Source organism: Maniola jurtina, chromosome 1 (genome assembly GCF_905333055.1).
Source record: "Maniola jurtina chromosome 1, ilManJurt1.1, whole genome shotgun sequence".
Taxonomy (NCBI): domain Eukaryota; kingdom Metazoa; phylum Arthropoda; class Insecta; order Lepidoptera; family Nymphalidae; genus Maniola; species Maniola jurtina.
In genome coordinates, this window is record NC_060029.1 from 4,487,752 (window position 1) to 4,506,267 (window position 18,516).

Here is an 18,516-nt window from a genome sequence, read left to right on the forward strand (position 1 = left end):
TTTGTATATAATATAATACATACTAAAAAATTCTTGACGACATATTTTACTCATCAAGAAGAACCTAAACTAAGCCATGCAAAAATAGCTGCAAAAATCAATTGCAGCGCCGACACTCTTGATCATCCCTCCCATTCAGTTTGGTCGCGGTCTTTCGGAGCATCACACCATTGTATACCTTTGAAATCAACCTTCGACATATTTGCACTGATTTGTCTATCTGCCATCTAAAGTAAAGCTATCGTAGACGTAACTCGTAGTAAATACACCGTAAAGTAGCAACTACACACAAGAACGTAGCTCCAAAGCCTCTACGGTTACTTAAATTATTAACTGTTTTTTTGTGAGTGCAGGACATATACAATATGTATAATAAACAACGGAGATAACTTTGAATATACAAAAGGACTTATAAGTTTAAAGTATAGTAAAAAAGAGAATCGATAAAAAAGAAATTTAATAAGTAGAGTTTCAGTCGTGAAAATTTACCGTAAATAGATACATTTTACTACTCAAAAAGCGTGTGCTTAAAATTTTCGTGTGTAATTGTTACTATACTGTTTTTTATAGTAAGTAGAACGTATTCTCATTAAAGTTGCAGCCGAATTTAAAATTGTATTCAGTGGTGTTACTTAGTAAAAGAAAAAAACTTTTTTATCGTTTAATGCTTATTCTTTACTTGCATGCGACATGTTTTCTTTCCGAATGTGTGCACGGGTGATAAAAACTGATAAAATTATTCTTAACGGACGAAATTAATAATCAACGTGTCTGTAATTTGTGGATTACTTACATATCGACAGATTACAGAAAAGATTGATTTATTAGTTATGACCGTATCTAATGTGACCTTATAAAAAATAAACACTGATATACATGGCTTATATGCATTTCTGTCTTATATTTAAGTAAAAGCTACGTATAAAACAGTAAGCCTTAGACTTTTATAGGTAAAAGTGATAGTACTTATTTTCACACTATGATTGAATGGTTGACATTTTCTTCTGTAATCAGGAGTACGAAGACGAGAGCCGGTCCAGAAGACATTCGTCGCCATGTAACTCAAGGGAGGGCAGCACGACAGCACTTCACACGCAGCATTACGACGACACTGTAAGTACTTAAACGCTAATACTTTCTTAATTACTTCTCAGTAAAGGAAGATTTTGAGCTACGCAACCGCAGCGCGTGACGACGTCATGCGACATCTGAGAGGCACACTGCTTTGTAATACAGAGAGCATTTGAAATAAGGTGGATTTTGCAGTATGCAACCGCGACGCGCGACGACGGCACGAAACACTGTGAAATTGCATCGTGCGATTTTTTCTCTGTTGTAACATCAAAATTGTATCTAATGGATACATATTGAGAACTCATTCGCCATATTTGCTCTATGTCTCAACTCCCATGTCGAAAGTTAATTTAAATCCATAGTTTAAGGATGAACCGTACTTTTGATAAGATAGTTGACACATAGAGCGAATAATATGGCAAGTCAATTTTCAATATGTATGCATATATAAAGCTGATTGTACGTATTTTCCCGAATGTTTACGGCTCTAAACAATTTCCACGTGTTAAAGAAATCTTTGGATAAAATCGTGGGGTGAAAATTTACATGTAATTTCGGGCTTACCCTAAGTGCCATACAATCGGTATGCAAAGTTTTGTACGTTGCGGTTGTTTACTTTAAACGTTCTCTATTACATTTCAAAGCTGTGCGCAAGTGCCGCCTCCCAATTTTATCGCCTTCAAAGCCGACGCGGTAGCTCTAAATCTACCTAAGCGACATGCTACACAGCTTCAGAAACCAGTCGATTGCGCGACTTTATCGTATATTGCGGTCGCGTAGCTCAGTCTTCCGTACAGGAAATTGATCTAGATGACGGACGTCACAATGCGAGTGAGTGATAAAAGAATACGAAAGACGTAGACGCAACACTCACGTAGATCGTACGTGTGGCTACGCCTGCGCCTTATCGAGTTCCAAGCTTTATTATGACTTATATTTCCCATCTAGCATAGCATCTAGATAAATCAATTTTTAAAACTTTCGTTTTTGGTGATTCACGACAAAGTGATTAAAATATTAGTTACAGTTGCGGTATTGACTATAGGTGACTGTAGCTATACCTGCAATTGCATATCAAAATATAAATCGTCTGTAGATAGGTTCTTAGGTATTATTTTATTTTACCTCTAACGGAATAGACACTTCAACGGGTTTATTTTTAGAGGAACTTAGTTGTTTTCAGCTCCTGAGTTTAGACAGTGCGCATTGCAACGAAAAAATCTGCTTCAATTTATTTTATACGAATTTCACGATAAAGCTATACTATAGGTCGCATCATATTTAGGTAGGTAGGTCTATCATCAACTTTTAGATTCAGTGTTCGAAGCACTGATTGCTTTTTAAAAAGAGCACCTGCTTAATTTTTTACAGCTCTTTTCAGTAGAATTTGCTTTCCAATGCTTAGAACCAGCTGCGACCCGGCGGCGGCGGTGGTAGATAAAGTTTTTACGTGATAAATGGAATGGCACAAGTTGTACCTAATACATGAAATAAATTCATTTCATTTCATATACCATTTCAATAATATTGTATAGTTCATATTATGTTTGAATATATTGCTGATTGTAGAGTAAAAAAGTCGTCTGATAAAACAGTTTCACCGCGCGTTAAAATTTCCACTTTTCCGAAAAGTGTAAATACTTAGGTAGGTATTTAAGAGTTGGAGGCAAACAATCTACCATCAGATATGTTAGGATAGTGTGTTTCTTTGACAAAAATAGAACGAAAAATGCTTTCTGCATTTCCGGGCTGAATTGCAAAATATTTGAGCGAAACCAAGGTAGCATTCCTGAAAGTTTTTTTTTCAATATCATCATATGTATTAAGTAAATGTAGGTCTTTATTACAACACAACACGACATTATTAGGAAGCGATGATAGCCTAGTGGTTAAAACTTTAGCCTCTTATTCAGAGGCTCCGAGTTTCAATCCCGGACACTTTATTTACTTACTTACTACTTACGTTACTTTTCATGAAGTCTGCCAGTCCGCACTTGACTAAAAGGTAGGCTCTGGGTCAAACCCTTCTCTTTCGGAGAGGAGACTGCTCCTGAGTAGTGAACCGGTAATGGATTAAATTGTGATGATGATCTATATTTTTATCGTGTTACCACTAGTTACCACAAAACTTGAGCCTCGATAGCTCAACGGTTGAGGAGCGGACTGAATTCCGAAAGGTCGGCGGTTCCAACGCCACCCTTTGCACTAATGTCGTACCCACTCCTGGCACAAGCTTTACGCTTAATTGGTATTAGTCATGATTAGCATGGCTAATTTTCTTTAAAAAAAAAAACTGCCCAGACTATTTCTCATAATAGAATTTGCTGCGAAAATTCGTAGTTACAAGATACTCCAGTTTAAGAAATAAGATGTCACCTCTTAAAATCCTCTTTTTTTGGTACTTTTAGAGTCTAAACAGTATATATCACGTTCCGAAAACCCTAGCGTTAAAGCTTTAGATCCTACCTTTACAGCGGAGGGTTGGCCAAGCGCTGAAGCTCTGCCAAAGGGTGAGCCCTATGGCTCAATGAAATAACATCTTCTTGTGAGGCTCTGACCTCTGCTTAGGATGCCGTTGGGATGTATAGTTTTGTGGAACTAGTTGAGACAGCCCATACGCTGCCGAGACCGTGGTGAGAAGCCTAATCCGGGTGACGGAAGATAACGGGGACCGCGATTTCGCTGTCGAAGATGCTGTGTTGCAGTTTGTAACCTAGGACCTAGGGGGACCAAGGGAGCTTTGTCGTTGTCTGGTCATTTGGATCGAGAAGGCTGTAAGTTTGGGGACATATTATGCTGACGCCTGTACCAACCATCAAAAGAAAAATATTATGATGCCGGATTGAATCGAGCTCAGTCGCGTTAACCAACTTCCAGTTATACAATGATACTCCTAGTCCTAGAACTTGGATAGGAATACCTATAGTTCTTATTTCATATGACGCAAGACTATAATTTATCAATTTTAATACCCCCCCATATGGTGGCACATACATAACTGAGCACGTTGGCGGGAAGCCAGCTGTCTAACACATTCACTCTCATTTTGCCAGTTGCGAGCAGTTTTTGTAAATGACTATTACCTAATTCATCTTTCTATCGGCACGTACCTATCTTTGGAATGAATATCGTAAGGAACGTGCCGATTATGGCAATGGTCCTGAGCATACTGTTCTGGCCTCGTTTTATGGTCTGCATGTAGACCTTGATTATGCCCAGTCAGTCTCGACTTTGCTCATAATATACAGGTATACTTCACCCGTTAATGCTGTTAAAACAGTAAAAATAACTTCTATACTGTCCTTCCAATGCATTAAGTTTTATTTATGAAGCACCTGAAGTACCGATCTGTACAGCAAACACCTAATCTGTAGTCAATAACTTAACAGGGCTCTCTCCGTCACTCGTTTCATACAAACGTAGTTCCAATTTCATTTGAATATTAAGCAACCAAAGTCCATGAAATTTTGCAGACATATTCTAGAAACTAATATCTATGTCTGGGGTTTTCTAGATTTCTGTTAAAATATTCGGTTTCAAAGTTACGCGGTCTTAAAAATTTACATACAAATCTTTGAGCCCCTGTAATTTTAAAACTACATATTTTTAGAAAAATCTAAAACACCACAGACACAGATATTAGTTTCTAGAATATGTCTGCAAAATTTCATGGACTTTGGTTGCTTAATATTCAAATGAAATTGGAACTACGATTGTATGAAACGAGTGACGGAGAGAGCCCTTTTAAGTATCTGTATCATCCACTTTTATCTACAGAAATATGTTTTTTATTTTTATCATTCCTTTCCGTATTGGAACAGAGTATGGTAATGGTTCGGATGACAGACGCTTACTTTTCGGTAAGTCAATCGTTTATTTGACCTTCAAATAAAAAAGGTAAAACGTTTCTTATACTTGCAGTGATTCAGACTCATATTTTAGCCGCACCAAATATGGTAATTAAAGAGGTTTTTGCGTTTTATATCAGCTCCCTGATTCGATGACATCATTCGCCTTTTTTTATTTTACCTTATTTTAATCTATTTTATACAAAAATCGTAACATAATATAGGGCGCCCCTGAAAACATTACTTTTTCACTTAGCCTATATTGTAAGTTATGAACGTTCAATCCGAGTTTTCTGGATCTGAAGTTTCTTGAATTGGGATTAAATGTAGTGCGTAAAGAGGTTTTAAGGGCCCATCCGTTTAACCCGATTTTAACGAAAATTGGTAAAGAGGCAGCTTACTTCCCGGGGGCGGACATAGGCTATTTTTGGTGTCAGAAAATCAAAGAGATCTCATGGGAGTTTAAAAGGTCCATACTTTTAAAAGATTTTAACGAAGGGTGCAGAGGTAGCTTGCATCGTGGAAACGGAAATTGGCTGCTGTTTATCCCGGAAAATCAAAGAGTTCCCACTGGAGTATCAACATCCAAAATCTACGCGGGCGAAGCTGCGGAAATCATCTGGTTATAAGTATATCTAGTTATAGGTATATCAGTGTTACCGTTCTCGTTTATTTTTGTTTTCCATTTCGTTTAATCTTATTTGATCCCATTATTCGCGGGATAATTCGGAGTACTTACCTAATATTTGTTCGGCATTATAATCCCTAATTCTGCAGATGAGCTCCACCCGACTGTTAAATTTTTGTTTGCGGAATTATCATCCGGAAACATCTATATTGCGGACCTTTTCCTCGAGACAAAGAGCTCGGCACAAGAGACACGTACAAAGGGGAAGGAAAGAAAGAATTAAAACAAAGAAACCTACGAACGTTTCCTTTTAATGCAAAGAAGTTTATTAAATTAGTTCCTACAATTAATTTACTTAATAAATCAGTCTTACAAACTATTTAAATATACTAAATAAAGTTTATTAACTCAGGCTGGTTTATCGAAGAAAGAATAATTCTCAATTTAAGTATAAAAATCTTTTTAAAAACAAACTTTTATTTAAGTCATGTACAAAAGCGAATGTGTCCAACGAGCCCAAATACGACTAAGTTATGATGGGTAGGTATTTGAGGACTTCCTATGACAACTTCTCGGCTCCATCATGAAATCTGGACACCATCTACGTCTACAGTCCTTGTCAAGATAAATCCAACAAGCCCACAAACAGTGGAGTTATGTTGAAGAGTTGAGGAGTTGTTATGGCTACCTCCAGTCTCCATCATGAGACCACCTTCATGGTACCATTATTATTGCATTGTCATTGAAGTAACATAATAAGTGTTCCGAATTTCAGCTCAATCGGTTAAGGGGAGCTGGTCTAATATGCAAGATTTGATCACACACTAACACGGCAAGTTAAAAAAGCTGTTACAAATAACATAAAATAAGGCTCAAAACTTATTCTGTATCAATTGCCCAAAAATATAAGCAATTATAACGGACAAATGAGATTGGCTGAATTAAGTAATTGGTAAATTAACAACGAACATTTACATTTAATTTGAATATAAACTGACTAAACCCATTCGGGAATTCACCCCTCTTTCCTGTTACGATAGGTACCTCTGTCTACAGCTACCCCTACAATAATGAGTTCATGACCTAATTTGGGTTGTCTACCTAAAGTGGGTTTAAATAAAGTAAGGCAAATAAAATATATATTAAATATAAAATATATATTAAATATAAGCAAATAGAATATTGTAGATCACAATTCACACCATTCAAAATACACAAGTATTCTACCAATCGAACGATCTTTGAATTCTCTACGATCTTTGAAGTTTTAATGTGCAATTAAATGGTTTATTCGAATAATCTTTGAGGTCCACCAATATTGTTAAAGAGGATGCCACTAATTACGTGTGTGTGTGTATATCTATTGAGAGTTTATTTTACCTTGTAATTTATATACGGGATATAGTATACGTATAATAATTAGTTCTCACCCTATACTAACAATACTTAATGGTAAATATTAGGTAAAATCTTATTACTAACATTCCATTATTTCCTTCCTTTTTAAGCTAGATTATTATATTATGAAAAAATGGACAGTCTTGTTTGTTAAAAGTTGAAAATGTAAGCAAACAATCACCTTTTTTTGATATTGATAAATTTTATCTTGATTTTTTCCGTCAATGTATGAAATAAATTAACTAAGGTACCTACATAATTGGACGTAGTTATGAAAAATGGATCAAATTAAAGAAACTATCACTTTTTGAGCTATATGATCATAAACAGCGGTACATTTTCATATTTGAGACATCTTACTTTTATTGAAACAATATTATATAGAATGAAGACAAATATAGCCATTATTTTATGTGACATGTGGCTTTTGACATAAAATTAAGGTCTTGTTAGTTGTTACTTTACTAAAACTTTGATTTATCAGAACAGGATTGGATCAATTTTGTATAACTACATCTAATTTTCTCTTCAGCAAATGAAATACAACAGCCCTGCACCTACACTAACAGTCCACAATCCACTTACAAATACAGTGAATTGGAGATGTACAAAGGCAATACCACATTAAGTAGGTACATTAAGTAATTACACCGACAATAAGTACCTAGGCCTTGACTTAAATTACATTTGATTAAATCTACCCTAATTAATATGTGGTTGTCATAAATGTTAGTCGTCATCACTTATCTTAAGTAAAGATAAATAAGTCAAAATAAAACTAAAGGTTCTGATGTTTGCGGTCATAGTTTTTCCTGTAATGTCCGTCTGAGATCTTCAGTAGCTTTAGCCAGATCTTTATTGTCATGATGGTGCCTTCCCTTGCCACTGAGGTCAGCACAGTCCTCGAGGTAGTCTTTCGGAGGTTCTGCGGGATACTTGCGTTCGAACTTTGGCCGAGGAATGCGCACTCGTTTGACATCATCCAACCAGCTTTCCATTTTTGTTAGATTGGGAAGTAAATAAAACCCGGGTCGCAAATCCTGCAAAGAAAGAGAAAAAATTCAAATGACAGATCTAAATGTATTGCTATTCTTTTCATAGTGCCACCTAGGAAAAGATAGCAAATATGATAGATTTAAAAATGACAATTTAGCTTAGTTGAGAGATTTTCTGCAAAAAAAAAATCTGCAATAATTTACAATGCAATATTAACTTGAGACCCAGGTCTAGCTGTAAGCACACATCTGCGAGACCCAAATAATAAGTGAACCAAGCGAATTTTCGATTGTGGGCACTAAATAGCTTTTGGGTAGATAGAACTACTCGTATAACATGATAATAATACACAGTTATGTCGATAATAATATAAATTAAAGGATATCTATCGTATCTCATTATACCTTATAATGCAACAAGGCTTAATTTGAGTATTAGCAATCTGTTGAGCAAGGAACTAAGATGGTCAGCGAGAAGTTGCGAAATCCCGATTACTTAGCTAAATAAAAGTCTGTTCCGTAACTAGCGCCGGGCGCCAGCGCAACATAGGTTCGTTGAGCGTGGGCACCAATGCCACTGCAGCCAATCGGTTTATTTGGTTACAACAATGAAACATGGGCGATTGTCGGCACCATTGTTTCGGAGATCTTGTCGCTTTATTTAGGTTGAACAAAACGTTAAATTAATACAATTGCAATAGTCTTGCGCAACTTCAAGGATATTATGCCACTCAGGCGTACTAAATTACGACATTAAAAGGAACTAGGTGCTTAGTATGAAAAAAACCATGAAAAACTGTTCTAAACTGGTTTATTACTAGCCATAATAATTTTTAATACCTACCTACTTCAAGTTCAGTCTTCAGTCTACTTTAGTGGGCATTTAATGATAGAGACACAAGAGAGGTAGCTAATTTCGTTTAAACCAAAATTAATAACGAAGACTAAATATGTTAATCGACCTTACAAAGCATGTAATTATGTAAAATTTTGCAAAAAAAAATATAGATACCGAAAAAATTGCGCGTCATTCCATGACAGATTGTACTAATTGAAGCTTTTATAATTATTTAAGTAATAAATCATTTAAACTGTTGTAGTTTACAACTGTTTCGACAACAGATAAAATATATAAATAAGTTTATGAATTTATTAAAACAATCTCAACTTTTCTTAACTCTCAAGTCTCAATACGTCATGTATTTTTCTTCTTATTGTAATTAATACTAGTTATTGTTATCGCGTGTTGATAATAATCTGCCTACATTAGCAACATTTCCAGTATTATGTGTACGCAGTGAGAGACTGCAGTGGTTAATTTATCACCACTGGCATCTGAAACGCTAAAACAAAGATGTTTAATGCACGATTGACTTTCACCGGCGAAAGTGTGGCTAAATGTACCGCCATTATTCCATTTGACGCTTTCGAAAATCGCAATTTGAGAATTTTGGCACCGAAACCACGAGTACTTGCGCTCTTGCGCTATTAATATTATTGATTGCACTACAATGTTAACAGGGCTCTCTCCGTCACTCGTTTCATACAATCGTAGTTCTAATTTCATTTGAATAATAAGCAACCAAAGTCCATGAAATTTTGCAGACATATTCTAAAAACTAATATCTGTGTCTGTGGTGTTTTAGATTTTTCTAAAAATATGTAGTTTTAAAATTACAGGGGCTCAAAGATTTGTATGAAAATTTTGAATACCGCATAACTTTGAAACCGAATATTTTAACAGAAATCTGGAAAACCACAGACATAGATATTAGTTTCTAGAATATGTCTGCAAAATTTCATGGACTTTGGTTGCTTAATATTCAAATGAAATTGGAACTACGATTGTATGAAACGAGTGACGGAGCAGCCCTCTTAACTAAGAGCTTTCTGGTGCGATAATTTTAGCCAAACTACCAGCAAGGCGTTACTCCAATCAACTCAACACCACCTACCTACCTACCACAGTTCACTCGGGTACGAATTTGTGAAAAATCAATTTAGGCAATCAACTCAAGAAGGTCTTCAAAAGGTTCTTGTCACTCCATAAACTGTTACGCACACACCCACACACACACACACAAATCATCTGCGGACCGACCGTTGTTCGGGTAGTAGTTATAGTTAATTAAATTAGTTCGCTTGTATGGAGTCATCATAGTGCGATCATTATCAAACGCAAGACTGTCAAGTGATCATAGAAAAAAATTTTTGCAAAAATTAACAAGTATAAATTAAAAATTTATAACACCCCCGACAAGTGAAGGTTACAGTAACTAGAAAAGAGCTGATAACTTTTACACGGCTGAGCCGATTTTCTTGGATTATAGCTAAAAACACTCTCGATCAAGCCACCTTTCAAACTAAATTAAAATCGGTTCAATAGTTTAGGAGCTATGATGCCACAGACAGATACACAGATACACAAATACACAGATACACATGTCAAACTTATAACACCCCTCTTTTTAGGTCGGGGGTTAAAAATAATTAACTTGCCACAGTCCTCAAACTAAAAGAACAACTATGAAATTGGCATGTTCACAAGTTTTACGATTTTTTGCTGAGAGTAATAAAATATTAATAAGACTGCTAGTAGCGGTTGTAGGAATTGAAATGAATGACTATTATTAACTTCTTACAATGGTCTATGTTCATTGTTTTATTTCCGGACTGGTAAACGTGCTTGTGTGATTTGTACGTGCTTCGAATCATTCTAACTTTTGCCTTTTGATCTTAAATCTAATAAAGTCAGATACCTAATACTATTAAGCAGATGGTAAAAAAAAAGAAAGTAGATTGTATACATGGTATACTCGTATTATATGCCGTTTGAGGTTTGAAAAACAATCGCATCGTTCTTTGCGATCAGGGCACTTAAAGTTGCTCCAAATTAATTTTATAAAATACGAGTAAATGTTTCCTGATATTCAAATAGGAAAAAAAAACTGTGAAAAGCAAGTAATGTTATTTGTACGTACAAACTATTACTTGTTTCCTGAAAACCATCATTCTTATTCCATTTCCATCATTTTTATCTTCAAGCACAGTTCGCTAAAAGGCCATACAATAAAATTTTATATGTTTCAAGTTGCATACAGGATGCGAGGTTGAATTATTCTGGTTAGGAGATAATGTCGTAATCGCGAGAAAGCGGGTTGTTTGTGGGAGAGTGCACCGATACGTACTGGTTTAGTTGTTCGTTGACGCTATGGCTACCATGCTATTGGCAATCACCGGACAAACTAACTAATACCACAGAATAATTACTTAATAGTTCCTTCCAAGTACGAAAGGACCACTCCGCAAAGACGTTTAAATAAAGCGACTCTTATTACGACGACAAAACATCTTGTGCAACGTTTTGGTCTAAACTGATTGTCCTTGTAAACTCTATTTTCAGATAAATGTCAATATAGTAATCTAAACGACTACAAACTCTTTGAATCGATTTGTCGTAAAAATAGGTTTCTTTGGCTGTCGGTATTTGTACATACACACACACATACACACACACACACACACACACATACAAAGATTGAGTGTATGTGTGTGTGTGTGTGTGTGTATGTTTGTTACTCCTTCACGCAAAAACCACTAGACGGACTAGGCTGAAATTTGGAATGGAGATAGATAATATCCTGGATTAGCACATAGGTTGCTTTTTAGTCTGGAAAATCAAAGAGTTCCCACGGGATTTCAAAAAACCTAAATCCACACGGGCGAAGTGGCGGACATCGGCTAGTATTATTTATAGTAACGCTATGATGACAACCGCAAAACAGGCCTATTATTTTGTCACAAATATAGTAACACTCGTATTTATCTATCAGGACTCACTGACAAAAGAATAAATCATGGTGACTTCAGCAGTAGCGGCCCGTGCGTGACTCAGGGTCACAAATAACCTCCTTATTCTTGTATAGAGTACAATCCAGCTGACTGCTGACGATGTTTCATCATGTTAATGTGTCCAATTACACTGATCACTCATAATGGATGATGACTAAATATAATAAAACTAGCTTTTTCCAGCAACTTCAATCATGTGAAGAGCCTCGGTTGTTTTGCATTAGATAATAAATGAAAAAACATTAATTATTAAGCAAATAAAACTTATGCAATTTTTCTCTGTTCGATGGTAGGTACCTCACATCCACACTAGATAATCCTGTGTCGTGAGTACCTAATTCGCATTAACGATAGCGATTGCATCAATAATAATGCATCCTGCGATATTATAATTAACTAGCTGATGCCCGCGACTTCGTTCGCGTGGATGTAGGTTCTTTAAAAATCCCGTGGGAACTCTTTGATTTCCCGGGATAAAAAGTAGCCTATGTGCTAATCCAGGGTATAATCTATCTCCATTCTAAATTTCAGCCCAATCCGTCCAGTAGTTTTTGCGTGAAGGAGTAACAAACATACACACACACACACACACACACACACACACACACAAACTTTCTCCTTTATAATATTAGTGTGATTTTTAAAATTCTGCATTTGCATATAGGTATTATGTAGGAGGGGACTCCTAAACGGCATTGCCACATTGCTATGCTCATTAATTATTATGATTGTGATACGGGTAGATACAGCACTAGATTAGATTTAAACGCTTTTTCGGATTTCAGTCCACCATCGGTATTAGGGCTTGAAAAAGGCAGTTGTTAAAATAGTAATAATAAATGACCACAAATTCCTCCTACATCGACAGGTACGTAGGTACGTGACAGTAATTTCATAATTTACACTCGTCAATGGCCTTTGTTTTTTGTTTTACATTTTCTCATTGTTTAATAATATTTTACTGTGTGAACTAAGAATAATGGGAGCATGTATTTATTCTACATATTATTAAATTTTATATGTTAATTAAATTGCATGCCTAAGTAGGTATACAGGGTAATGTGGTGACCGTGGTTCGACTTTATGAGCAATAATTCGCCATATAGGTACATATTGCCATCTTATGTATCACTGTTTACACATTATAATATAAACAAATTATATTTTATTCAAAATGTTATGCAACTACTCTTATTACCTTATGTTTCTTTATTGTTGCATGTAATGGGTGTGTGTACAATAAAGAGTATTTCATTATTTATCTACCTGGGTAAGTAGGTACTTTTCTGGTGAAAAATTTTCCCAACTTTTATTATAAGATATGGACGTATTATAAGTTGGTAATATGTAGATAAGTACATATATTCAGGCACTAAATTAATGAAGGAAAATTATGACACCATACCGAAGCGACCTTCTAGGAAGTACCTAGATAGGTATTTTAATTACACTTTATATTATTTTTTATCTCATTTCACTATATTTGCATGCCAGAAATGGTTGAATACATTGGACTCATTGTATGCTCTTTGTACCACCTTTTTTACCTGTACTCAGCAAATAAAGAATATGATTATGATTATGATTTTACTACCTATTTAGATTTTCTAGATAGTTTTCTTCCTTTCTACCCAGTTTCTTGTTTAAAAGGACTAGCTAATTAAATACATAAGTATTTATTTAGTATTTAGATGAACCTAATAATCTACCTAAATAAAAATGAAAGATGAATTTTATAAATATAATCCTATTGTGTTTAGTTGTGAAAGCGATTATAGTGAGAGAAGCTATAACATACTCGTACAATTTGTATAATGTATTATCAAATATGGAAGTGACACGCATATCATCCACCATCACTTCCACATTGTGATGCGTTTCACACGATCCAATTATCACAATCGGGAAGCTGACTTGTGATTATTAAACCTTTTGTTATCACATCTATTCCTATAAGGAAACGATGAATAAATGTAAGTAGGTAATTATTCTAATAATTGTGTGATTATTATTATTTACGATGATGGATTAGCACTTGACAACGATCTTGCCTTGTTATGTTCATATTGCTAAAGTTATGAAGAAAGTGTATCTAATATTGTAGATACGTGAAATCGTAGGAAGTGGCAGGTAAGTAGGTCTTATAGCACAAGTTCAGGAATAAATCTGAAAACCGCGAATTTATGGTCACATCATTTAAAAAAATGTTTCAATTTTCAAAGTAAGATAACTATACCAAGTGGGGTATCATATGAAAAGGCTTTACCTGTACATTCTAAAACAGATTTTTATTTATTTTTATGCATAATAGTTTTTGATTTATCGTGCAAAATGTTGAAAAAAATACCCGAGTACGGAACCCTCAGTGCGCGAGTCTGACTCGCACTTGGCCAGTTTTTTTTGCTTGGAGTTTCTCTATTACTCCTTGAATGAGAGAGACGATAAGAATGTTAGAACGAGAGATGTTAGATCATCTGGAATGTCTCGCTTGAGATGAGTTTGTACCGGAAGCTGTCGCGTGCTCGTCGCCCACATTTCCTATCGTAATAATGAAATATGCTAACGTTAGAAAGCAAATCCATTTTGTTTGTATGCGTTTATGCACCTATTGTTTTCCGATATTTACGTAAAAGTGCCATATAACTCTAGTTTATGTGTACTTGACATCTAAGTAGTGTTCTTAGTTTCTTACGTTATTTGGATAGAGCTAAAATGCATGTCTTTCAGTTGATTTGAGTCTTTGCAGTGGCAGAGACGTTATTTAACATTCACTTACTTACTTATAATCTTATTTGTACTCTTTTTTGACAAAAGCTGGTCTTTCATTTTGATCAAAATTCGCCCACTTAACTAACCGTTAATAAATCTTGACCTATAATAATAGACTCACAGGGTCAAAGTTGGAAGCAGAAGCTACTCGTAGCAATATCTAATCATATTATGCTCATCCTTTACAATATTAGCTGAAAGAAAATCGCATAAAACATAGAGTCAGTTTTTAGATTCATTTTTGAAAACCCATTTTTAGATTTATATGTTCGTACCTACTAGATGATACCCGCGACTTCGCCTGCATGGATATAGGTTTTTAATACCGCAGGAACTCTTTGATTTTCCAGGATAAAAGTAGCCTATGGATTAAGTAAGAGTATAAGCTATCTCCATTATTTTCAATTTTTTTTTTAAATATCCCACAAAACCGTCCAGCAGATTTTGCGTGAAAGATTTTCAATATTAAAGTGCGATAGTCAAACTTTTCATATATTATCCATATAGGTATAGTAGGTACCTACTTCTCATTAAAATTACAAAGGCCTGGCGCAGGGTGTAGGTACTTAACTAATGTAATGCAATAGAAATTATTACATTACAAAACGCTACGTGGTTTAACCTCTGACTTGCACATTTTGCCCTTCGGCTATTAGTCTAATGTAATCTCACTCAGAATATTTTCAGGAAATAGGTAATTAGATAGCTTTTTTTTTCTCTCGTCTGGCATTACACTGATTAGCCAATGTCAAGTTTGTAGTTATTTACAAGTTAGGAAACTATATGTATACCTAAGTATGGACTTCGTCTGTACCGGCGCCCGCCGACATACACGCGGCGCCCCTTTAGAGCGCTTCCCAGTCAGTTCCACCACCAATAAACACCAACAGAACACAAAAACCGGCCACTTCTCACAAAAAAACACTCCAAAAAGTCACAACACGCGCGCCAGCAAACGCCACCACAGACGAAGTCCAATTAGATAGCTACATATTCAAGTTGCAAAAAAGCAAGTAGGTAAGTTTATCCAAGTTACTAATCGATCGATAATAAATACAAGATCGCACAAAATCTGCAAGATTCGCTGGAGGCGCTATAAGAACTGCAAGATGTGCATTTTTTCGTACCTACCTACTGTAAATATGCATGATGTACGTCAACAACGCACGCGTAGTAGACATTCCTAAGCAGAGCTCAAGTCAATAGTCAGCACCGATCTCTGCAGACGTCATTAACATTTCTTCAATGCGTCTAATGGGTGAACCTCACACGCATCTTCAATACCTACTTAGAAACGGGTAAAATTACTTGCGGGCTTCGGCTCTTGCGTCTCGTGGTGTACGATCACCTTTATCGAATCCATAACAATAATACAATCCTATATAGGTAACATTTGACCGGCCCTTTCTAATGGCGCTGCAACGTGACATTACGAGTTCCTTCCAATTAAAGCTCCTTTCAACTTTCACCCAACTATTACAAACAGCCTGAGAAACAACAGAGATTGTAGCAATTCCTCGCTGATTTATTGTTTTAATTTAACGAGCAATGTATAGACAACTTTAACCATACTTTAACCGTTCTAATAATGTTTTCTACTATATTCTAGTTATTATTCATAATATAAGTTCTTAAAAATAGTAACATGATTAGGTAGGTAGCCGGTGGTGATAGTGGACGACACCAGTCCTAACGCTAATCTATCATCGTTCTATTTAGAAGTAATTAATAATAATTATTGCAGATTAATGAGTCATTTCAGATTAGATACTAGCTATTAGATACGTTATTAGATACGTTATTAGATTAGATATAAAGATTCACATACGAATTTAGTCAACTTCTTATCCTAGATCGACGCCGACCGCCCGAATAAAACAAAGCTTTTAGTTAGGTTGAATTCGAATCTAGATCAAGAAGTCTATGGGACAGAATATCTAAAGAATTAAGTAGATAGGCACTTACCTATTTTACTAAATAAAGTTCGATCTCCCAATCTGGATCTGCGTTGCAAAACCAGCGCAATTACTTTATAAGCTATCGCAACTGGGCCACGATCCTCTATATCACTTTATGATATAGATCTTATATAGATACTTGTCTCTATTGCCGTAACTCCCCCGATATAATGGCCGTAAGCTCGCAAGCTTACTCCTGTAAGTACAGAGTACACGTCATAAAAAATTAAATATGGAGCACATAATATCGTAAAGGCAAAATTTTGCCATTGTTCTTTTATTATTCAGTATCGGATTATGGTATTTATTTTATTTTTAAATTAATGATTCATACATATTATGTGTAGAGTAAAAGCCTACTGTCCTATATTAATTTCCTTATGCTGGGCAAAAGCCTTCTCTCTCATAAAGGATAGAAATATTAATCTGAAGTTTAGACATAACATATTTCCTTTTTTTATATATCTTTTCTGTTTTTGTTTTTCTGATAAGGCAACATCATATGGTTGAATTGGGAGTAAATTAATTATCTTCCATTTGATGTTAGTTATATTCGATCAAATAACAGATGAGAGTATATTAATAACGTTTACTTAAGTTATCTGTTTAAGTATACCTGGCAACCTCAGTTGCGCAGAAGGGAAAGTAAGCGATCTTTATTTTTTTATTTTTTGGAGTATATTCTTTCAGCTGATTCATTACATATGGATATACGAATCACAACGAAGTCGCGGGCAAAAACTAGTAAAATATGTACATAAATACAAATTATCTGCAGATGTCTAAAGCCACGTAATAAGCCATATTATTATGTATTTCGTTTTCTCGGCCGCCATCTCGCTAGAAAGAAAACTAGAATTTGTAATTGCAACGTCGGTGTCGCATAATAATATGTTTTCACGAAACATAACACGCCACTGTTGCAAGTGGTGCACTTAAATAATAATTTAAGTAAAACATTTACGCGTCTAGTTTTACTGAGATTTCATTTTAAGGTCTACTCTACTTAGGTACTTACGCATTGACTTATACTCGTATGTATCTATTTAGTATTATAGTTATATTTATTACTGTAAATCTACGTGATAAATAAAGAGATTTTATTATTTATATCAAGAGAATATTATATTTTCGCCGATCGAAGCTGCGGTTGTCGCTAGTGTGAAGTGAAATAATTAATTATGTAATATGAATAAATAAAATGCCAGTTCATATATTATTATTTTATATATTGTAGCTACATCTGAACATAGAAAGCTAAATAACTAGAAAGTAAAATTGGAAGGTATAAATAAAAATATATTAAATAATAAAGAAAAATAAACCGATAACGAGGATAATAGAATCATCAATATCTCAGTGTCAAGAACTATAAATAATGGCAGAGCGGTCAGCGCAGGCGCATTCACGATATACCTACTAAAGGCTGAAACAAACAAAGCGCGACTACTGAAACGCGTTAAGAAAAGTGTAAAAATTCTGATCGCGCTATATCCATACAAATATAGTTCGATTCTTATTTTAATTCCAAGCAACCAAAGTCAATGAAATGTTGAACGCTTTGGCAGGTAATATAGTTTATTAATATTCTTTTATTAGAGTTTCTTTAAAATATGTAGTTTCAATATTACGCGAGCGCAACGATTTATATACAAATCTTTAAACCCGTGTAAATAACAACTATAAAACTTTTTACGAAAACCTGATTAACCAGGAGACTTTTAGGCGCGGTGTCCAGAAATAATATAAGCAACTCTGTAAAGCGTACGCAAGTGAAATAGACGTTCAAACTTGGAGCCATTAGCTGCCTAGCATCAAGCACTGCACTTTGACGCACTTCATAATATAGTCGTATTTCCTTGCATCATCAATCGTACAGTACAAGCAGCTTGCTGCTCTAAGGACGGTGTTGGTCCGCTCTTTTATCAGACGTCGTGTTTGTTTAAAGCTTAAAGCTTGGTTGTCGTTCCCAGGGCCCCAACTGTTCCGGGGTC

The 18,516-nt window shown here is 35.2% G+C and overlaps 1 protein-coding gene across 10 annotated transcripts in view; it reads left to right on the forward strand.

Annotated features, from left to right (window-relative positions):
- The window catches only part of LOC123880914 (whirlin), a 122,361-nt gene that overhangs the window by 65,762 nt on the left and 38,083 nt on the right, over window positions 1-18,516 (forward strand). For all 10 annotated transcript variants that reach the window (XM_045929323.1, XM_045929337.1, XM_045929348.1 and 7 more), the window contains one exon: window positions 1,015-1,113. In XM_045929323.1, the coding sequence (XP_045785279.1) occupies window positions 1,015-1,113 (99 nt within the window). The remainder of the gene's footprint in view (window positions 1-1,014; window positions 1,114-18,516) is intronic.